Raw genomic sequence first — 23,901 nt, forward strand, 5'->3', positions numbered from 1 at the left:
CGAACCAGAGCAGCCCAGTGGAAACTTACATTGTCCCAAATGACAACGTACCTGAGCTGCTCTGGTGGAATGAGTGTGTTGTGTAGGGTGTCCAGGTGTTTGCCCATGTGATGAGTCAGTACACATAGTAGGGCAGTTGACATAGAATTTTGAATGACAGTGTGTTCCTCGTGAAAACAAGAGATTTTCTTTATGAAAATTGTGCCAAAGCAGAGAATTGTGTGTAGTGTTTTGAAAAAAGTGTGTTTTAGAACTGCAATTTGAGTGTAAAGCAGGAATTGTGCTTCTAGTTTAGCAGAATTGGTTCAGGGGGTTGGTGCATGAGTTACATGTTGTGGTCATTGTGTCTCAAGTACCAGTTTTTGTGTGTAAACAATTGAGAAAAACTGCTTAAGCATAGAGGGCCCAGTTTTTCAAAACACTACACACAATTAGCACAACCATACACACAATTAGCAGAACACCTCACATCCTTTGCAAAATGAAACACTCTTGAAAAAACTATACACTACTTTATAAAAATGATATTATGTTACCATATGAAAACACACACATTTCATATGACTTAATTCTGTCTGAACCAGTTACACACTGCTGCGCTTAACCTAAAACACTAGCAATTCTACTCCTCAGTTATTTGAGTAATGTGAGTGAAGTACACAGAGAAGTCGCAAATATACAATACTAAAAATTCACTGACAAAAAAAGAAAATCCAGCAGGGAAAATATTAGGGATTATCTCTTCGCCGAGCTGGATCAGGCCAGAGAATTTCGTTGACATCACAGGCGATATCTTCATTAGCAAGACAACGAGGGAACAACCGCCGTGCATGTCGAATCCATCCTTGAATGGCTATGGCGTCAATTTGGTCACAGGCCTCCTCCATGGCCTCAATGAGGGGCACTTGAGCCTGGGGCTGCAGATCATACACCTTCCACCGCCATGTTGAGAAGAACTCCTCGATTGGATTGAGAAATGGAGAGTATGGTGGAAGGTATAGCACAGAAAATGTATTGCATCTGTTGTATTTAGTTCACTGTGAGGATGTTGTGCAGTTGGTCCAGAAATGTCAGAATGTGAGCTGTGTTATAAGGGCCCATATTGGCATGACGGAGGAGGATCCTATTCTGTGTAATGGCAGCGCAGAGGGTGATGTTACCCCCACGCTGTCCTGGGACGTTGATTATAGCCCTGTGGCCAATGATGTTTCTGCCTCTCCTTCTTGATTTTGTGAGGTTAAACCCTGCCTCATCGATGTAGATAAACTTGTGTGGGATTTCTTCAGCATCCATCTGTAAAACTCTCTGTAATACAGTGAAAGACAAGATTGTGGAGTTTAACATGGATCTAATACACAGTAAATTTAGCTTGCACTGTGTAACATCACAGTGCTAAAGTGAACAATACATACCTCCACATATGCATGCCGCAGTTGTTTGACCCTCTCCGAATTCCGCTCAAAAGGCACTCGATACAGTTGTTTCATTTGAAGTTGATTTTTTTTCAGGATGCGTGCCAGTGTTGAGAGAGAGACCTGATGAACATTATTGAAAATGCCATCGTCGCCAATAATGTTGACTTGAATTTCTCTGAGAGTTATTGCATTATTGGCCAGAACCATGTTTATGATTGCTCTTTCTTGTTCTTGTGTGAAAATAGGCCCCCTCCCTCCTTGTCGCTCTCGCCCCTGAATCCTATGTGGAAAGAAATACATAGGATCTCACAGGAACCAGTATGAACAGTGTTGATATGGTACATACTAAGCAGTTGATTACTTTTGTAGAAAGATTTGTTTTTACCTGTTTTCTTGTCGAAATGTCCTGATCACAGATGCCACTGTATATCTGCTAAGATTTGGCTGAACTCTCAGTCCAGCCTCCCTCATCGTCGGTCTGTGGTTCACCACATGGTCAACTTATGTTGCCCGAATTTCATTTGATAAATTTGGTCCTCTCCTTCTTAGGGCATGTATTCCTGCTTCCAGTCTTCCTCTGCCTCTGCCTCTGCCTCGTCCTCTTCCTCTTCCTCTACCTCCACCTCGGCCTTGACCTCTGGCATGGCCTCTGCCTTCACCTCCTTCTCCTTCTCTTTGAATTCCTCCTCTCATTCTTACTCTTCCTCGTCTTACTCGTTCCATTGTGGTAGAAGACAGGTGAACTCACCTGCTGCCTTTTTGTAGTGCTTGAACCTGATTGGTGTGTCTACAATTAAGCAATCATGTGTTGGTGCACCTGAGTGTTGTATATAACCAATTAGATAATGAGTGTGGTCATTTGAAAGTCAGGGCTTTGGAATTTGCAAGGAAGTGACATCATGATATGCATCTGTGTCTAATGTATACAAGTGTGTTTAGTGTTTTGCAATTTACTGTGTGCAGTCATTTGCAAAAAGTGTGAAGCTGACATTGTGCTTATAGTTGTGCTAATCTGGTCCGGAGTTTTGCTCCTTGAGTGTAAGGTTTTTATAATTGTGTACGACTTTTGATTTTAGTGTTTATGCAATCCAAAAAAACTGTAAGCAATGATCACCGCTTCGACGATTCAACCGGCAGCAGTGAGGCTTAGCTGGTGGCCAACTTTGGGGGGGAAAGAACAGATGATAATGTTGAGATTTGTGTTTTAGTTCTGCAATAATTTCCGAAAGACAGAACTCCTCTTTATGCACGATTAATCACGCTGTTTCAGTTAAACCTAATAGGACAAAGACAAAAAACACTTGTTCACAGGGAAGCTGGCTAATTGGTAAACTTGTAATATAAATTGTTCTTGTCTAACTCAAATTCAAATAGAGCTATGTGTCCTTGATTAGTTAATAATACTGTCTGGAACATATGCCATCATGCAAATGTTTTTTGCCTTATATAAGTCAATGTTCTTCTATCGGAGAAAAACAAATAGATAAGTGAACTTTTTTGCTATAAATTCAAACCGCTCCAAATAGGGATAGTAGAAAAATTAAAGTGAGCCAACCATTGGAATGCAAGACACACTCCTAAGACTTGCACTTGTTTCCCTTCAGCAACAGGGTAAAGGTACCTTTCTTCCTCAATGATGAGATGTCCATTTTACTGTGAAAACTAAACTGAACGATTTTCATCTTATAACAGCATTCACAATAACTGCTGAAAATGAACTGCTGTTGATCGTGCAGTGGCTTTGTGGTTTAATGCTTTTTTGTGTTTTAATATTTTAGCATATGATTACCATTAGCCCCAAGTATCTCTGAAAGGCTGAAATAGGTTGTGTGTGTGTGTGTGTGTGTGTTTCCGTAGCACTGAAACAGAGCTGAGATCAACCTGATGCTTTTTTTTTTTTTTTTAGATCTAAGAATTTTTGGCTCTTATTCCATTTGCTCCCAACATTGTAGCAATCCACAGGTAAACAAGAGGTAAACAACAGGGTAGTAAAGGGACAGATGGTGCTGTAATCAGCTGTTTTTATGCACCTTTCCCTGCAGATGCTCTGTTTGCAATGATAGTTTTGTTTGGCTTGAACAGCAAACAGTGTTCTGGGACGTACTGATTTACAAATCAAGCACTGGACAGTGTGGGAAACTTTCATGTGTGCAGACCATACTTTCTCGTGAGTGTGTGATACATTCATGCGCTCACAAGCTATGAGAAACGTAATGATTTTTCTTTTCTGGACATGTACCCTAAGTGGCTCTGTATGCACGCGACAAACCAGAACAGTGAAATCATAATCAAAAATATGAATAATAGGTATACACAGAGCAAGATAAAATACAAGGTCTTCGTGTTTATTCATGGTGCTATTTTATTACATGTCATGGCAAATTTGGGGTGCACAAGTAAGAAAGATATTGAAAGAAATGGTGGGTTTCTTGTTTCAAATAAAAAAGGGAATGCCATGATGAAGACAACATAACGGTGACAAAACTATAACATGTTGGGAGGACTTCACAGACAACTCTGTTCTGAAAACCAAGTCATGTTTAAAAAATGACAAATCATATGTGTACACTAATTATGTGTCTGATTCAAATGGGCAGTGTGCACGACCAAGGAACTTATATACTTGTCTTATATATTGTCACAACACTAACAATGTAATGTTATAGTGCATTTGCATACATATAATATTCCAATCTTTTTAAAGGGACACTATGTAGTTGAGGAGAAGAATTTATAGAAGATAATTATTATATAAACAATATAATACACACACATACATATATATAATGAGAATATCATATATAAATAAATATATATATATATATAAATATATATATATATATATATATATATATATATATATATATATATATAGTATTGAATTGTGTGTTGTGTTGTCTTTGTTTGTTCAGTAGCAGTCAATGAAGATCTTTCTCTTCTGATTAAATTTTCTAAATTTTCTTCCCCAAAACTACAGTGAGTGCTTCTTTAATAAATTAAACTGTCAATGTCCAGGACAGGCTCCCACACAGTGCTACACATGTTATTTTTCTACTGGAAGCACCTGCCTCTGTTAAATAATCTTATTTTGCAGAAAAGACATCACTTTTAGGTTCAGAGGTTCAAATTTACCACAACTTGGGTCATGGTGTTGGCAATTCTTTAGCACTCTATTTAGAAATCAATTTCTAAGTTTATGTAAAACCTTCTAAATAGTTTGAAGTGACTTATTTGGTGATTAAGATCAGTTAAATCAGGATGCTTTTTGGTGCACCTAAGTACATAGAGATCTATCTTCTGCTCAACGTCAGCAAAACCAAGGAGCTGATTGTTGGTTTTAGAAAAAAGTACATCAGTGTAGAGCAGGTTAAAAGTTTTAGGTTCCTTGGAATTACCATCACTGAGAACCTCTTTTGGTCATGGAACATCACCACCCTGGTTAAAAAAGCACAAGTGAGATGTCTGCACAGAGCCCATAGATATTAAAAGACAACACCCACGCAGCTACAGTCTGTTCACCCTGCTGCCATCTGACAACAGATACAGAAGTATCTGCTGCTGTACCATCAGACTACCTAGCCGCTTCATTCCCCAGGCTCTATTTTCTCATATAGATGTAGCACAAAGGACTGAAACATAGTTAAAAAAAAAAAAAAAAAAAAACTTTGTAGGCCTATTTTAAAAAAAAAAAAAAAACAATAAATGTACCTTGTAACCTTGTAAATTAATTTAACTTTACTAATAATTTACTAAATCAGATTGCACAATTAGAACTTAAGGAATATCGCCGCGGACATTGTAGAATCTGCAATTTGTTTGCTAGGAGTCATCTGTCCTTAAAGGGTACCTAATACACCTGAATAAGGTGTTGAGTCACAAAGCAGTGCTAATGTGCTTGAGATGAGGATGTCCACTCACTGTAGGATATGAACTGGTCTAATTAATTAGTGTAATTACGACTTTAAACAGATAACATTTTAGATGTGTTGAAGTGTTGCAATAGTTGCAATACTCCACTCATATTAACCTAATTATAACGTTGTGTTAACCCCCTTTAGGATGAGTACACACTGCCCATTTGGTAAAAGAAGTACAAATGTGAAACATAACCAGAAATACTTTAGATGCTGATGCCTTGCTTAGTAGATATGAGTAAAGGGATGTCCACATCAAGAACCACATCCATAACAGTAACAATGTGAGCATCCACACTGATGAAAGATAATGTTCTGTAAACGGTGGCGCCAAGCATGCATATCAGCGCCCTGTTACTGCTGCTACTGTTGCACAGAGCAATGAAAAGAGAAATTACAGAGATTCGGAGATAAGAGGACCCAACTCTCTGTTAGGAGACTACCTTCTTTTGAAAACACATTTATTCATACTCTTGGCTGATTCAACATCAATTATCCCAGTGATCGTCATAAAGGACCAATATTATAAAACTCCTGCAATATTATGCTGTAGGGAAAAAGTTTTTCATAATTCATGAGGGTGATCCAGACGATATTGTTCCCCGCTGTCATTGTCGTTATAGCTGAGGTGTGGTCTCCGCCGATAGTTATAGTTAAGGTTCTTGATGTGGAAGGCCCTTGAAACTGCATCAAGTGACAGGAATGCTCTTAATACAAAATGTTGAAGTCACTCCTGCAGAGTAGTTTTACAGAACAAAACGCACGCACAAAAAAGACAGAAGTGGGAATACATAAAGAAAAGGTTATTTCGGTCACTGCTGTCTTCTTCATACTGATAAAAGCCTCGTTCTAGTGACACAAGCACTACGACAACAAGAACAATTTAAAAACAATCAAAAGATGTAAAATCCATCATCAACAAGTGTTTAGGCCAGAGCTTTACACAAGGTGAAACGAGTAATTGCCCCCCGCCGTTTGATAAAATCAATCTTTCTTTTTGTACATAAATTGAAAAAATATTTTTTCACATTGAGAAGGAAAATAAAATACTAACTGTACAAGAAATGACACCAAACTCGCTCTGAGATCTGAGAGGGTTGCTCGGTTCCCAATGTGTACAATCCCACAAAAAATCACCTACATTTCTTTTGTCAATGCTGTTTGGAACACATTTAAAAACACTTGACCTCCAAGTTATTGATAACCAATTCTGATGGTAAGAAAAGCCGTAGAAAAATAATGTACCAGTAATCTCAAGATTAAAAGACCAAATGCCCTTGAAAATGTTTCTCAAAATCTCTAGAGTGTATATATTCCAGAGGAATAAACCACAAATGCTGTAGTTTATGTTCTTTTTTTTTTCCTCCTTAAAAAAAGTTATTTTTGTCATCAGTCCAGCGGTTGATTTTTTTGGCAGTAAGTGGAACAAGAGGGGGATTGTGGGGGAATACGGGGAAAAGTTCTTAGGAATTTTTCTGGTGACTCGTCTCCTTCGGGGCAAACGTCACACGCGTGGAGGTTAAAGTTCGTTTTTCAACTTTGAAGCTCGTTCCCTCTGATGTGGTCTGGTGCTTCATGTCAAAGGCCGTGGAGTTGGGTGTGATGGCTGGGGGTGCTGCAGTCAAAATGGTTTAATGTGACACAAGTATGGAGGAAGAGTGGGGGCAACTGACAGGTCTAAGGGGTGATTTAAAGAATGGTAAAGTGGGAGAAAGAGAGATCGAAAGATGGTCGGAGGAAAACATAGAAATATATAGTCAGCGGAATTCAACAACCCAAGGTTTGCACTTTATATTTTACGTACATCAATACACCAGCAAAATCAAAGTCAAAGTAAGAAAATAAAATGTAACCTAAATTAATGACTTTGCTTGCTGTAATTTAGATCATGACAAAATGTGATTCATAAGGAAGCACTTGATAATTATGAAATTTAATACTGAAATCATAATAATGTATGATGGTAAGGATGGCTGCAGAAAATTTAAAATAAAATCGGAGGGCTCAGTAATGGGGATTCTCAAATAGAAGCCAGGGAAGTGGCCAACACAAACAAAGAGAGGCCAGGAAAAAAACTAAGGCCATGCTGGAATGACTTGTACTATAATTGTCCACGTGGTAAATTCGATAACTTATAGCCTGGCGGATTTCTCTGGACAATACTCCTTCACTGCCCTTTTATAATTACACATAGCAGGACCCTGGCCAGAGTTTTACAAAAGCTCCATTTTCAGTGACCTGAAACCCTATTTTGCATAGAACCCACAGAAAAAAAGCTTTTCTAGTCACACAGACCAAAGCAGACTCTTGCTGATTCACAGACATGTAAACTGAATTGGCCTTCACCGTTAGTATTTTGCACTGATATCTATCAGCTTTCACTCCGGTGTAACCCAGAACTATCAAGAGTTTTTACAACAGCGGTGCCTTTTTGATCTTCTCAGCCTGTCAAAACAACTGAAATTTCAAGTCACACTTTTACCATTTTGTTTATAATAGACATGTCATTCAACATTATAAATACCCCCGCTTCAGTAACTGACTTACACCTCTAGTCAAGGGCGTAGAATTGGGTAGGGACGCTAGGGACACGTCCCTACCAATATTCAGCCGCTACTGTGTAGTCACTATCAATACAACCGCTGTCCGTAGTGTTTAGTCAATGATTATGGCACACAAAGGGTTAAATGTCGGTTTCTGCTAGAACTCCCGCCTCTAACCTAAATATTGCTCCCTGATCGGCAGCCGGTTTCTCTCTAACTTACATGTGACATCTTACATGTGGCTGTCCCCGCTGTCACTCCTTCTGCTTGTAAAAGCTACATGCAACCTGCTAGTTGGACCGGACGAGAGGCAGTGTATGTTATCTGCAACTGCGAGTGTACGTTGTCAACATGTTCGGCATTTGTTCTTCCTGGGTCACTCAGCTAGACGGATTTTAATATCAGTGGTGTCATTTACATTTGTGTTTGTGTATGTTTGCGTGCGTGTACGTGTGTGCGTGCATGTGTGCCGTATAGGATTTGAAGGATGTCAAAGAAAAGACTTCTTTAGGAGTCAAAGTGTAAGTTACTTCAGGGGTGTATAGGTAGAGGCTCAACAATACAGATATTGAATAAAAGTAATATAATATAGTAATAAGTAATATAAAATATGTAATGCCAAAGAGATACATTTTTTTAAAGTTATTTTTAATTCTTATTTTCATGTATTTGTGTAGAAGTGAGCAACGATTTAAAAACACAAATGAAGAAACTTTGTGGTGGAAATACAATAAAACCTCACATTCTAGATGATCATGTGATTTTTTAATTATAAAATATAATTAATTAATATTAGTTAATATTAATATTTAGTAAAAGCCTTTTTGCTCAGGCAATAACTGTACCATCAAGCTCTATGATCATTGTATCCCTAATGTATCTGTTCATATGTCATGCATCAACATATTTTTGTAAGGTGACAGACAGCAGAGAGGCTGGAGGAGATGGAGGAGGAGAGGCCAGAGAAGGTAGAGGAAGAGAGGCAGGAGGAGGTAGAGAAGGAGAGGCTGGAGCAGATGAAGGAAAAGAGGCTGGAGGAGGTGGAGGAGGAGAGGCCAGAGAAGGTAGAGAAGGAGAGGCTGGAGCAGATGAAGGAAGAGAGGCTGGAGGAGGTGGAGGAGGAGAGGCCAGAGAAGGTAGAGGAAGAGAGGCAGGAGGAGGTAGAGAAGGAGAGGCTGGAGCAGATGAAGGAAGAGAGGCTGGAGGAGATAGAGGAAGAGAAGCTGAAAGAGAGGCTGGAAATTCACAGGTGAGGTTAAAATGTATGATGGATATGTTAGTCATGAGATTCAGCACTGTGACAAATGTTAGTGTGATGATGATCTGAATAGCAATGCTTAATGCCCATGTGGCTTTAAAACTCTTCAAAGTTGTCTCGTTGTCTTTCATTAGTTGCTTTAACCTATAACATCTGCATGACGTGAAATTATGATTGCTAATGTAAAAAAACGTCAACTTTCAGGAGTGCTGCCTTGGAGCACTTTTGTGTCCCCACCAATCTCAAAATCAAACCTACTCCCTTGCCTCTAGTTAAACCCAAATCAAAAAGATTCACCTCAGTTGCTGACTCTGACTGTTAAACTCCATCTCTATGACTCGTTTTAAAGACAAATGGAAGCAAGAGAACAGACCGAGTATATTAGTCTACATTTGGTTAATGTCCCTTTCTTGTGTTTGACTTACAATGCAAGATTTGTTTCTGAGGGTTACTTTAACAAAAGCCAAGCAAAATGTAGTCTCACAAAAAAAAAAAACTTCTTAAACTGATAGTCACCAGCTTATCATACTCATATGTTGCAGTCACGTGTTGTCCAACCCTGCTATAGCCTTTACTGCTCAGCTGGCTAGGCACCTTATTTAACTTAAATGGATTAATGAATTCATTTATAATGTGATGTGTTTCGTATTTATTCATGTATTCATTACTTAGCCTTGGGGTGGTTGGGTGGAGTAGGGAGGTTAGGGGCACGTGATCGTTTTATGGTGAGGGAATGCAATATTCATATAATTTCACATGAACAGCAGGTGATTTATTGTGTGAACGGGTCCAGTCCTACCAGAGAATGGATGGTTAGGGACAGGCAAGTGAGGGTTCAGGCTGGATACTCACCTCACAAAGGATCGGTCGGTCTTACTCTGGAGTGATCTCTGTTTCCTGGTGCACAACCACTTTGGTAACAGACATATCCGGGTGCTGCTCTTTTGCCTCCTTAATGGCTTGAGCCAAAGCCTGAAGAGTGAAAGAGAGACAACAATTCAGGTGAGTGGAACACATCATTTAGTTCAAATGACTGCAAGGGACCAAATTTACTTGATTTATGAACACAATCTATGCTGCAAATTAAGCATATTGATAATTTCAGGTACATCAGGTACATGTGCATTTCAAACACAAGTCTGTGACAATACACAATAAAACCACATCTTCATTGCAAAGTTTTGAGAAAAACATCATTCCAACAAAATTTAGTGTGAATAGTGCGGGTTGACGTCATGCCGTCCATCAGAGACTCTTCTTCGATCATATACATTCCTCACCTTATCGTGATCAATTTCAGTGTCTCCAGTGATGACTATTCTCTTCTCAATGCGAGTCTCTGAGATCCCTCCTTTCACCGTCTACAACATAGAAACGACACAAACAAAAATTCAAGCGAGAAAATAACATGCATAGCATCAAGCATTTTGAATAAGAACTGAATCCAGTTTGACATGAAACACAGGCAACACTTGTCAGTCAGCCACCATGTAAGACAAATCTGGTGACCCCCTTCTTGGAGAATGATGAAATGGAACATGAGTGCATGCATAACATGAATACACCGCATTGGTGAGGCAATATCTAATAAATCCCTCGACCTGCAGCATGTCATGTTGAAATGTGAGATAGCACCGCACATCTTCTGCTGCATCTGGCTGCACCTAATTCCACTGGTATTGACACAATGACAATAATTATGAATTTTATCCTCCAATGTTTGTTCGGTACATTTATAAGTAGAACATAGTTTATTTTTTTAACCTGTCTTTGTTCAGCCTAGTACATTAAGAGTAACACTAAACTGTAATGCAGACAAATACATTTGAATGTCCTTTAAATAAAGCTGATTCTGAATCTGAGCAGGACCAGTGTCAGAATAACAATGCTACAATTTATGTAGCATCTATTTATTCTGTAGCATTTATTCATACTTACAATACCGCCCAATATTTCAATTCAACGATTTCCTATCAATTCCTATGCAATATCAGCTGCAATATTTGAGTATTTATGTATTAATTATACTGTTGACCATTGTCACAGACAGAAATTCTATATACACATGTATATCTATAGTTAAATGCAATACAATTATTTGATATTTCACTACATGTATATTTCATTTTATTTTTCTTAGTCTCATTTCTTGTCTTCCCTATTTATATTTTATTAAATCTCTCCATAATGTTATATCTCTATTCTAGAAGGAGCTACTGCAAAGAACCGATTTCCTCTCTGGGATCAATAAAGAATTATTCATACTGATTAATACCATATGAAAGATTTGGGATATTTTAAGGTTTGTTGAAAAGCAAGAGTGAGGGGTCTTTGCAGGATACTTTTCAGAATCGTTTAAAAAGCGTCTAGCTGCCAGGCCAGTGACAGCTTTGTAAACCATCATAGGTATTATGGATTAGAGGATAAGTAATAGTGCATTTGCCTGTATCTATCCAAGAATTTTACTGAGAACTAGGATGGTATTATAAGGTTATTGCGGTCAATCATGTTACCCCTCTGGAAAAAAGAAAACACTAATGACTGAATCTATCCGATCACCATCAAAATCCTGGAAGCCCAAGAACAAACCCAAGAGATCACCATGACCATCATTTAGTTTTTGACAGAGGATGCAAAAAAAAGGACTCACTGTCATTCATCAGTAGTTCACAGGGTCTTTCAGCTAGACTCAGCACTTCACAATACCAGAATGTAACACCTGCACACTTACTCCATGCCACAGTGGTTTAATCAAAACAATGTGTCCATCACATGAACAAAACTTTACACTATGTGATCTTGGTTTTTTTTTGTTACAGTTTGAGTATCTGCACATAGGAATGTCTAGTTGAAGTAGTACGGAGTAATATTTCTGAAAATGTCATGTTTTACTTCCATTATGAACATAATAATTCGAAGATTCAAAGCCGTTTGTATACCTTCTTATTTGATTAGTTAGTGCAGATTTTTTCCCCTACTCATAAATAACTCCTGGAACTGACTTTGAATTTCAAAGTCAATAAAGTCAACCAACTTTTTAAATTTTTTTTTATAGAATTGTGTTTGTATTTCTATTGCATATAAAGGTGTGCTTTAAATTGGTGTGAAACAGCTAAAAAACAACACATTTTACATTACGATTACATTACATTTTTAATAAAACAGAAAACGCAGTTAATCCACAGAATACTTATGTTGTGTTGCACAAATGATTTTTGCATAGATGTAACTGTAAATGCAAACAATTTACATCAGGCTTGTGAGGCTACACACACATTAGAAACCTAGTATCGCTGATTTCGATGAGAACTACTGGTAGACCGCTCAGAGTCTCCTTAGTCATTCTGCAGAACGTTCTTAAATAGTGTTGTGTGAGGGGTCAATATCGCTGGTACAAGTGAATGAAAGTGGTAAGCGGTGGTTGGTATCGATCTCTATTTACAGATTGTTGGGCTGTTGGTGAAGTGAGCAGACCTTGGTTATCTGGGTGGTGGTGGTGGTGCTGATGGTCTCGGAGGTGATGGTCTGGGCACTCAGCAGCACTCCTGTGTCCCTCTCTGCCAGGCTGTCCACAGGCTGTGGGAGAGACAGCTTTTAAGAGTTACACAGTATTTAAGCAAACTCAATTGTCTGTAATTTGTATTAGTGAACTGTAATTTGTAAAGTTGTGAGACTACTGCTTTGATCTACAGCTGGGCGTTGAACCTCCGAATTTTTTTTTAACCTACCAAAATATGTCCTGAAATGGCATATCTGAATGAACTGGTTATTTTTTCTTGTCTTATTCTTTGATCTAAAAATATCTGGTTTGAATTGATAGCTTTCAAGGGGCAAGGACAGGAGAGGAATGAAGGTGGGCAGGAGAGAAGCAACGGAGAGCCAGATATCAGCAGTGGGTGAAAACGGCATGTAGAGCCGGTATTATTTTACATCTCACTTTTAATTGAGAATGTATCTTCATCAAACTTGAGCTGACTGTGAGTTTTATTTAGTTTGGATGAAGTGTGCGGTATGATGAGTTAATGGTAACAGTTTACAATAAGGGTAAATTTATTAACATTAGTTAAAGCAGTAATAATTTCTTAACAACAATTAATTGATTTGTTTATTGATAATTTTCAAATGGTGTTTATGTTAACTAAAGCATTCGTGTTCACATTATTTAATCTTTGTTTAACAGTTAATTAATACTATAATAAGAGTTAGGCACGATAATAACATTTGTTATTGCAAATGTTATCGTCTTATTAAACAAACAATAAAACAAATACAGCTAAAGATCTTCCATTATGATTGTGAGTCGGTCATTTTAAAATGTTTACGCTACAGTATGCAGCCAGCAATAATGAGGATCAGCTGCAAACTTCCTAGGCCACATGTTTATCAACCATTTACCAATATTTGTTAGAACCTTAATTTAGACATTAGTTAATGATTACTTAAATCGTATCATTATATTATTAACCTGTTACTTATTGCTTTTAACTGTATTAGCTAAGATGAAAAGCATATTTTGTTAACATAAACAGCATTACTAAATGATTAAGACAGATACTAATTAACTTTTAATGAACAGGTTTATTGGTGCATTACCAAATGTTAAATAATGCACCCTTACTGTAAAGTGCAATCGAACAGACGGTATTTCATGACTTGATATTTTGTTGTTTTTTTTAGTTCATTTAACACGCAAACAGCTGGCACATAACTGCCGGCTGAAAGTAATTGTTAAATTACCCTGTAAATATAAAATGGGCAGCTTTTATGTGAATCCTGGATCAGTGGGATGTTGCTTTTTCTGCAACAATGAGGTTCATAGGAATGAAAGAATCATAGACTTCTGTGATGATATGCGGGGAGGGGTTTCTCTGCTGTCTGCAGCCGATACGTACGTAGGCCTATGTGTGTGTATGGTCAGCTTTGAGGAATAAATACATAAAAAAAACAAACACAAATAGCAGTGACATTATTTTGTCTAGATTTTCAGTGTGTTTTCATGCCAGATTCGCTTGTGGTAAAGTAAATAGAACCGACGCAAAGTTTTGTTGCATCACTACTGATTGCGAGCCCGCCGCGGAGATTGGCACCAGGGCAGGCAGAAGCTACTACCAGTCAGTAAAGGCCCACTTAATGCACTGACCACAGGACAACCATGCACATCAACTGGACATGATAAGGTGGAAGGACTAGACAAAATGTTCTGCAACAGTGGAACATAGCATTTGTGCTTTGCGTTTGTAATGCTGTTTTAATGAACAATATACATATACTATAACAGCATTTAAAACATATGCCAGTAGTTGTTTTTTATGGCCAGAATTCTCAAATTGGCTGTCAAAAAACCGAGTCAGGCTTAACGCTCTGGACTGCACGGTAGACCAGCAAAAGGCTGGTCTACAATCAATAGTGCAGTGTGTTTTATGCTGTTTTAAAGAGCACATTATTCAGCTACTAATATGCACCTACACAGGCGGGAACAGAGGCTGCTTCCAGTTATTGTAAACATTTCAATGGGTGCAGTAATGTAACGGTAACAAATATTGTGGAACATTTGAGCAGCTAAACTAAAAGCTGAAGAGGAAACTCTCCATAGAAAACAGAATTAAACTTTTAGCTTCTGAAATAAATATTTCAAGACAGGATATCAGGATTTATCTGGACAGCTGCTTCACACCAAACTATTTTACTGTATGGATCTGAACTGTGTGTGAGACTGTTTCATACGCAGAAGAACACAGAACATTCATAAACACGAAATACTAAACAATCCTGTTGGCGAGTCACAAGATTTAAATAATCAGTGAGCTTTATCAGCTGTTCCTTGTGCATCAAATAAGCATGTAGTGTAGAGATATACATGTCGTTTCTGCTGCTGGAGGATTGATGCAGGTAATGTCATTCATTTTATCTCATTAGAGACATATTTCACCAACATGCTTCCAACCTGCTATTGATCAGGATGATCATTTTTTATGACCCATCCAGCCTGATCTACAGACTGAGACCCGCACATCACTATTACACACAGAGAGAAGCGCAGCAATGCTCCTCCTCATCCTCAGTAAATATCAGTGTATTTTCATCATATGCAGTCAAAAAGAGCTGATGATGGGACAGATGATTGTGAAATGGCGTAGGCAGCGGAGCCAGCAGTGGAAGTGCCTTTAAAAAGTATTCAACCTCTTTGATGTTTTCCCCTTTTGTTGCTTTTATAAATGGAATCATGGTCAATATACAAAAAATATACAAAACTAAAATATTACAAAAAATAGCTCTTTTTTATCAAAGTGAAATCAGATTTCTACAAAGTAATATCAATTGATTAAGAAAATATAATGTAAAATAAGTGACTGCATAAGTATTCAGTTGCATTCAGTGTCTGGAGGTACAGTCACTGGTATTCCTGACTATAATTACACCATGAAGACAAAAGAACACTCCAAGCAACTCCATTAAAAGGTTATTGAAAAGTATAAGTCAGGGGATGGATACAAAAACATTTCCAAATCACTGATTGTCCCCCACAGTTCAGTAAAATCCATCATAAAGAAATGGAAGGAATATGGCACATGTGTAAATCTGCTTAGAGCAGGCCGTCCTCACAAACTGAGTGACCGTGCAACAACAAGACTAGTGACAGAGGCCACCAAGACACAAACAACTGTTGCCCAGGTTCTTCACCAGTCAGAGCTTTATGGGACAGTGGCAAAGAGAACGCCACTAATGAAGAAAGCTCATTAAATCACCCAAAGGCATGTGGGAGCTCCAAGGTAAACTGGAAGACTAAACGCTATGTTTGGCAGACACCAAACACTGCACATCATCACAGACACACCAATCAGCAGCAGGCCCTGGCTTTTAAAGCTATGGGGTTAAATGAATGCAACAAGATATAGGGAAATCCTGGACATACAACACAAGCTTCACAGAACTGGTTGAAAGACAACAAGGTGAATAGTCTCAAACTTTAAAATGTGCGCACGTGGATCAGCCTTATATCCCTCTCCACACCCATATTCAACTATAAATGGTCAATGCAAAGCACATCATAAATGTTAAAGGGGCACTATGTAGATTTGGAGGAGATATTCAAACTCAGAATATTAATATGACAATATTAATGAATGAAAAATAAAAACTCATTTACAAACACCCTTGGAACACTGTTGTGGCAGGGTCCGCCAAATATAAACACAGTAAAACAGTATGAAATTCATGGCCTATCTAGTAGAAGAGGTTACAAAGCACATACTGTTAATTCTTCCATTCATGTTGTCCTTGAGTAGTGCGAGGACAGTCTGTGCACTCAGCAATACATCTGGCACCACAGTGTTTTTATGTTTACCGCGACTGGATTGACTGCTTCAAGTGCCAAAATTGATTGCGACAAATGAATGATATGCGCCACACTAGGACATCATCTGAAAATGGACTTTTGAATAGGATCGTCAAATTTAACGCGATAATAACAAATTTACGCTAATTCCTCTTGACACCGTACATATTTTTGATGCACGATTAACACATGCACGTTATGACCCTCGGCCCATATCGTAGTTTTTTGGAAATCAGGAAGTGATGCAGCAGTCACGTTGTGGATGGCAGCAGAAACAAAACTCCTTGAGTAGAAATGGATAAAGAAAAGAGTCTTTTTAATGGCAAGTTCAGCTCAAAGCCCTGCCAGATGGTTCTCTCCACAAGAACACAATTATTTGCATTTAACTGTTGATATGAACTGAGTTACCACCGGAGTACATCTAGTCACAAATACCACTTGCTGGCCATGCACACCGCTGATGCAAAGACCCCTCCTCCACCCTCATCAAAGGCAGACCACGCTGGATACTTAGCACCGGAGACGCCCAGACCACTCTACACGAGACAAACAGGTTGGCTAAAGTTTGCAGGCTGATTAACATTGTCCAGTTAAGCTTTACAAGTGTAAAGTTGGACACTACATTGTGTTAGTATTACCAAGGAATGTTACATTCAGGACAATATGCCCATCTGTTTTTGAGCATGCAGTAGCTTTGAGGTACTGGACGGCATTTGTCATTGTTTTGGATGGTTGCAATAATAACAACGACACATTTGTATAACACAGGAATATTTGTCCACTGCCGTGTTGATAAGAGTATTAAAATCTTGACAATTATCCCTTATCAGTACATTTAGAAAAGATAAAAAAATTATGTTTAATTGCAAGTTAATTATGGACAATTGTGATTAATTCTGATTAAATACATTAATTGATCGACAGCCCTAAGATAATCACAATTTATATACTTAACGTTTGCTAGGGTGGACATGTAATGTAAGAATAATAACAATAGCCAGGTGAGGATATGCAGTGTAATGTTTGTGCTTGATCTGTCACTGGGTTTATTTCCAAGCTTTGATAATTTATACAATCTATATGTGCAGGTGGTGAGGATGTGCTGTTTGACTGGAGAAGGCAGTGTGTGTGGACATGATGCTGTCTCTAATGCGCTCTTTGCAGCACGGAGTGTGCTCCTGGCAGCACTGTCATGCTTACGGGGGCAATTTTAACACTTATACCGTAATAAGGCCCCTGGTCCCATGACCCTCAGGACACCCAAAAGCTCCAGATTCATTGTACATGTTAAAATGCTAATGGCTGCAGTCAAACAGCAACTTTTTCCAATATATTTCACAATCTGCCCCTCAGTCACCCATTCAAACTCTCACATTGATGCCAGTGAACCATCATGCAAGGACCATCAGGAGAAATCAAGGTTCAGGGTCTTATTTCAGCGCACTATGACATGTGAACTGGAAAAGCTTGGGACCGAATCTTGGAACCCTAAAGTTTGTGGATGACCCACTCTGTACCTCCTGAGCCACAGCTGCCAAATATGTGTCAACTAGGGGCCTTCTAAATGGTTAATCTATGGAAATACTAAATGACCATGTCTTCTAACTGAGATGAAAAGAGTTTTATATCCTAGTTTAGTGAGCTTAGCTGATTTCAACCCATTTGCAGAGGTCAGACAACCTTGTGAACATAATTATATTCACACTACAGTGAACATATGTACTAGGACAGCTTTAAAATTAGCACTGCATAGCATACAACATGAGACAGTTAGGACATATAACTGCATTTAATGTTTTATTCTGAGTACAATTCCCTGAATTTCGCTCACCTGTGGTGACTCGTATGTGATGGTCTTGGTCTCAGTGTGAACTAAAGGGATGTCCTTGTATATCACACTTCCTCTCAGAGAGTTTGTGACATCTGAGATGGTGACTGTCTGCGTCTTTAGCACAGGAGACTAGAAGGATCAGATAAACAGTCAGCAACAAACTTTTAGAGGGATCTTTGAATACAAAACAAAACCATACTCAGTGGCAAGAAATTGAAAATTGATTAGGTATCGCTCTATTTGAACAGCAGAGGGCACAATCATAATGTTTAAGAAGACGGACTCCTGTTATTATTGGTCCCACCTGAATTCTAATTCGACCTACCCGACTCCACCTCTGAATGGTTGGCTTCGTTGGTTGCATTCTCTATGCTTGACTCAAACTGTTAACTCAGACTCTGGTAATGTCTGTTTTTGGCGGTTCTTGAGCTGTAGTAACACTCTGACCTCTTCACACCAACACGGTCTTCTGCCTCTCCTGTTGGGGTCACTAGTGTCTCTAGGCTTGTTAGATGGAGCAAACAGGTTGGCTGTCTGCAGGGTGGGCTGCCGCTGGGCTCCCCTTCTGCCGCAGGCCCACAGACACTGCAGTAGCAACCAAAGTGACTGAGAGTTAACTGGCAGGGAAACTATGGCTCACAATCTCTCGCATTAGCTCCACCTCTGGCAGTTTGTTTCAACAAATCAACCACAAGGAAAACACGTCAGCCCATTCACACCAGACAGCCACTGAACATACACTTAGGAAACAATAATGTGTCAGTTACGAACAGAGACTTTCGTGGCTCTGGTCGTCTGCTGGACAATAAGTGTTTGTTCTCAGCTGTCCTCCAGTACCAGTGCCCTGGTGGTCCTACTGTATTGTTAAGCAGCTGAACAAAGTCCAGCCATTCATTGCCAAGACAATGAATGGCTACTCTATGCACGTGCTTAGGTCATGTCCGGCCACTTATTTTACTATAGAAGGAAAGCAGTACCTTTGGTAAAAAGTAAATGCAAATTGTATACAAATAATAAATGCTGTGCACACCAGATTTATCATTATCATTTATCTTTGTCTTTGTTTTTTAAATATGATATTATGGACTATTTACTTGAGGCCCTGTTGTTGATTTTATGGATTACACAGATGAGTTAAGGTTTATTTAATGCACAGATCATTGTTCGAGTGTGTTTATATTATCTCTCTATAAAAGCAAGGAATCTCTGTCTGTCTGTGTGTGTGTGTGTGTGTGTGTGTGTGTGTGTGAGTGTGTGTGTGTGTATCTGTGCCTCAAATATCTCTGCGGATCAGGATCAGACTGACCTGAGACTTTCAACATGGCTGCTGCGTGGTTCAAGGGTGTGCAACGTCGGATTTGTTTGGACTGCAATGATACCGTTAATAAATTATTTCATAAATGCTTTACAAATTCCGCGAGCATTGTCCACCGGAGCCACCACAGTCATGTACGCACCAGAGCCAATCACTGCACACTGTAGCCACATGCGCACCAGAACCCATCACTGCAGAGCTCAAGCCCACGACATACCTTAAGAAACAAGCGGATTTATACCTGCAGTGGCACGAGCTGGACCGGGACTTTGCCGGCGGTCCGGTCCCGTTCTGTTCTGTGCATCTAAACAGACTGTTGTGGATTAACAGAGCTGGCCCAAGGCATAAGCGAACTAAGCAGCTGCTTAGGGCCCCGTGACCACTAGGGGGCCCCCAAGAGCAATTAACTTAAAAAAGAAAAAAGTAATTCGTTTTTTTTTTTTCCCGTGTGAGTGATGATGATTCATATATTGTCAAATGTACATTATTGTACAAAAAAAACAACAAACAACAACAACAACAACGACAACAAAGAGTTTAGTTTCCTACTGCCTCTCTGCTCAAATGTCATAGCTCCGTTAGTGAAGTGTGCAGTGCAGCCAACCGTGCAGTGCGCACTGAGCATCCAGAAGCTAGGAGCAGGTGAAAGATGTCACAAAAAAAGACTTACCCTTCAGGGGCAGAAAAAAGAAAGAGGAAGAAAGAGGAAGAGGAGAAAAAACGACAAGATAAAGGTATGTCTTGGTAATGTAATATTTGTTGATATTTTGTTCCAAATACGTTAGCCTATAATAGCAAATTTGCGAGCTAACATTAGTTCAAAACGTCTTACTAGGTTAGATAGCTTACTATTCAAGCTAACGTTTTTGTGTTTGTGTAATACTTTGAATAAGTTGATTCTCAGTGTATATACATTATTCTGGGTCGCTTTTTGGCATCAAAACAACGTTTTTGATAACAGTGTTTGATAGCAAATGTTTAATTACTAAAGTTAAATACAAACGCTGTGACGTTTGCTAGCAATATGGTTTTGCATTAATTAAGTTAACCTATAGTTACAGGTATGTTGTTTGCAATTGTTTGCTGCAGAGCACAGTAAATTATGTGAGTAAATAAACATATTCCTTTTACATCATCTCCCTATTATGCTCATACGTTATATATAACTTCCCCAGGAGCACTGTTAAAATATTTTGGAGGCACTGACTCAGCCCAGGGGCAATCCACCTCCTCAGGAGCAGCCAAGGCTGATGAATCAGGTGATCAAAAACTGTCACCATATGTATTTAATTTCTTGTCAAATTATCTCATTAAGATATACTAATATGATTTATAATCATATGACAAGGGATATGTTTTTCATCTCAGGTCCATCTCTATCCACTGCTCCCACTGTGCCCGCTGTCCTCTCTGCAACTTCAGCTGTACCTGGGAAGTTATCAACAAAACAGCCTTTAATTGCTCAGTGCACTGCGGAAAATACTAAGATGAATATTTTTTTAATATAACATATAAGATATAATCATATGACAAGGGACATGATTTTAGACAAATCCATATTATTTCAAAATTTCTCAAGCAATTTTAAGTTGATCCACTGGCAGTTTGTTTTCTTATTACAAGCTATAGCTGTACTTTTTTATTTTGAAAATAAGCTGCATCAGTTTCAATATGACTATAACATGGCTAGCTTTTGTTTTTGTTGTTTTTCATCTTAGGTCCATCTCAATCCTCTGTGCCCACTGTCTCTTCTGCAACCTCAGCTGTACCTGGTAAGTTAACAAGAAAACAGCCTTTATAATTGCTCAGTGTACTGCAGAACATTCTGAGATGAATAATGTTGTCAAAAAAAATTATTCTAATTTCCCTATAGGTCCTTCATCTGTTGTCATCGAGATTGATGTGTCCTCATCAGCATCCAGTTTGGAGCAGGGATCAGCAGCTCCGACAGTTGACCCAGCTGAGTGGCCCTCTTTCCTGTCAGACTCAGAAAGGACTGAACAGGTATTAAGAGGGCCACTGCCTATAGAGGACACATTCGTATTCCCGAAAAGACATGATGGCAGAAGCTTCCACCATCATTACACATACAGACACCTTGTAAATGGGGAAAAAGTAAAGCGGAGCTGGCTTACATAATTAAGAAGTAAAGATGCGGTGTATTGCTTTTGCTGCAAATTATTCTCGAAAAAGTCCATAAAACTGGCAACTGAGGGACAGCAGGATTGGGTCAACATAGGTGCACTGTTGAAACAGCATGAAAACAGTGGTGATCACTGTAGCAACATGGTTAAATGGAAGGAATTTGCCTTGCGTCTTTCAAAGGGGAAAACTATCGATGAAACAGAAATGGGCCTCTTAGAGGCTGAAAAGAATCGCTGGAGAGATGTCCTCACACATTTAATCAGCATTATCCAGTCATTGGCAGAAAGGAACCTGGCACTCAGGGGATCTGTTGACACATTACATCAGGCCAACAATGGGAACTTTCTAAAAGAAGTGGAATTCATGGCTAAATTTGATCCAGTGTTGAAAGATCACGTGAGACGAATTGACAGTGGAGCTGAGCATATCACATATTTGGGGAAAACAATTCAAAATTAGTTGATAACCTGTGTAAGTGATAAAATACTGGACACAATGGTGTCAGAAATCAAGGATTCTAAATATTATGCGATAATATTGGATTGCACCCCAGATATAAGTCATCAAGAACAGATGTCTGTTGTTGTCCGCACTGTAAGTCTTGGCAAAACACCAGAGATAAAGGAACACTTCTTGGGGTTTCTTGTAGCTCCTGAATCTACAGGTCAAGGCTTGTCTGAACTAATTCTTCAGAGGCTTGAAGAATTGAACATCCCCTTTGAGGACTGTAGGGGACAATCATATGACAACGGTGCAAACATGAAAGGTGCAAATAAAGGTGTGCAGGCTAGGCTTTTATGTGCCTTGTGGAGCCCATACCTTAAATCTAGTGATTTCAGATGCTGCTAAAGTTTCCGTGGATGCCACTTGCTTTTTTGGAAATATGGAAAAAATCTACAAACACTTCTCAGGTTCCCCTCAAAGGTGGGCCATCTTGAAGAAGCATGTGAACATCACCCTCAAGTCCTGGAGTGAAACACGATGGGAGAGCCGGATTAAAAGTATCGAACCATTACGCTACCAAGCAGACAAGGTGAGAGAAGCTTTGCTCAAAGTCAGGGAAAAAACAACTGACTCTATAGTGAAAGTTGAGACCCACTCCCTTGCTGAAGAAATCGTATCATTCAGATTTCAAATTTGCTGCGTGGTTTGGTATGACATTCTCTCCCAGATTAACACCACAAGCAAACTACTTCAGTCGGCCAACATGCAGATTGATGTTGCAGTGAGCCTCATTCAGACAAACAAACAAAATTTAATCAGTTACAGGGCAACTGGTTTTAAAGATGCACAGGTCTCAGCAAAAGACGTGTGTGAACAAATGAACACTGAAGCAGTGCTGAAGCAGAAGAGGTTGCGAACCACAAAAAGGCATTTTGCCTATGAGATGCCTGATGAGCCACAAGCTGATGCAATGAAGAGGCTGGAAGTGTCCTTTTTTTTTGGCCTTTTATGGCTTTATTGATAGGTCAGCTGAAGATATGACAGGAAACAGGGGGAGAGAGAGGGGGAGTGACACGCAGCAAAGGGACCCGGGCCGGGAGTCAAACCTGGGTCCGCTGCAGAGCCTCGGATCATGGGACGCGCGCTCTACCAACTGAGCTAAACGGCGCCCTGGAAGTGTCCTTTTTAATGCTGTCATAGACTGTAGCATCCAGTCTTTAGAGGACCGCTTTCAGTCCCTGGGGGAGGTCAGAAGCCATTTTGGAGTGCTTCTCAACTTTGGCCAGCTTGATGCACAGACAATGAGGGATCAGTGGCAACTTCTCGGAGACAAACTCACCTTAGGGGAACAGGCTGATATTGATGGGAGTGAACTGGCTACAGAGATGGAGAATCTTCCAGAACTCCCCAAAGCACAGATCACCCCATTTGAGCTGCTCACTTACCTCTCTCAAAATGAGATCTGTGAGTTGTACCCAAATCTTTGGGTAGCTCTACGGATAGCCTGCACTCTTCCTGTTACTGTTGCGTCTGCAGAGCGGAGCTTTTCCAAACTCAAGCTAATCAAGAACTACTTGAGATCATCCATGGCACAAGAAAGACTGAGTGGACTGGCAGTGATGAGTATAAACAACAAAGTTGGCCATCAGATTTTTTACAGTGATGTCATAAATGACTTTGCCTCCAGAAAAGCCAGGAAA

General features: G+C 39.3%; 2 protein-coding genes across 13 annotated transcripts in view; both read right to left on the reverse strand.

The window, feature by feature from the left end:
* Positions 1-290: 290 nt before the first annotated feature.
* On the reverse strand, positions 291-4,243 carry LOC115578423 (uncharacterized). The gene is made up of 3 exons (XM_030411382.1): positions 1,801-4,243; positions 1,413-1,695; positions 291-1,305 (listed from the first exon to the last, which is right to left on the reverse strand). Exons 1-3 carry the CDS (start codon positions 1,884-1,886, stop codon positions 1,030-1,032), a joined length of 645 nt encoding a protein of 214 aa, XP_030267242.1. The 5' UTR covers positions 1,887-4,243; the 3' UTR covers positions 291-1,029.
* A 79-nt stretch (positions 4,244-4,322) lies between these two features.
* epb41a (erythrocyte membrane protein band 4.1a) overlaps positions 4,323-23,901 on the reverse strand; it is a 61,765-nt gene continuing 42,186 nt past the window's right edge. For 6 of the 12 annotated variants that reach the window (XM_030411907.1, XM_030411912.1, XM_030411910.1 and 3 more), the window contains 5 exons: positions 18,298-18,426; positions 12,605-12,721; positions 10,411-10,491; positions 9,983-10,102; positions 4,323-7,006 (listed from right to left, as the gene is read on the reverse strand). In XM_030411907.1, the coding sequence (XP_030267767.1) occupies positions 10,004-10,102; positions 10,411-10,491; positions 12,605-12,721; positions 18,298-18,426 (426 nt within the window). In that variant the 3' untranslated portion in view covers positions 4,323-7,006; positions 9,983-10,003. The remainder of the gene's footprint in view (positions 7,007-9,982; positions 10,103-10,410; positions 10,492-12,604; positions 12,722-18,297; positions 18,427-23,901) is intronic. The other 6 variants (XM_030411908.1, XM_030411904.1, XM_030411913.1 and 3 more) reach the window with 5 other exon arrangements.

This window comes from Sparus aurata, chromosome 3, assembly GCF_900880675.1.
Source record: "Sparus aurata chromosome 3, fSpaAur1.1, whole genome shotgun sequence".
In the NCBI taxonomy this organism is placed as follows: Eukaryota; Metazoa; Chordata; class Actinopteri; order Spariformes; family Sparidae; genus Sparus; species Sparus aurata.

Bases quoted from the DNA above. Each gene is read 5' to 3' on its own strand.
- LOC115578423 (XM_030411382.1), bottom strand. From the start codon at position 1,886: ATGAGGGAGGCTGGACTGAGAGTTCAGCCAAATCTTAGCAGATATACA. The intron at 1,696-1,800 runs GTAAAAACAAAT...CTTTCCACATAG, and splicing joins ACATTTCGACAAGAAAACAG to GATTCAGGGGCGAGAGCGAC. The intron at 1,306-1,412 runs GTATGTATTGTT...ACTGTATTACAG, and splicing joins TGCGGCATGCATATGTGGAG to AGAGTTTTACAGATGGATGC.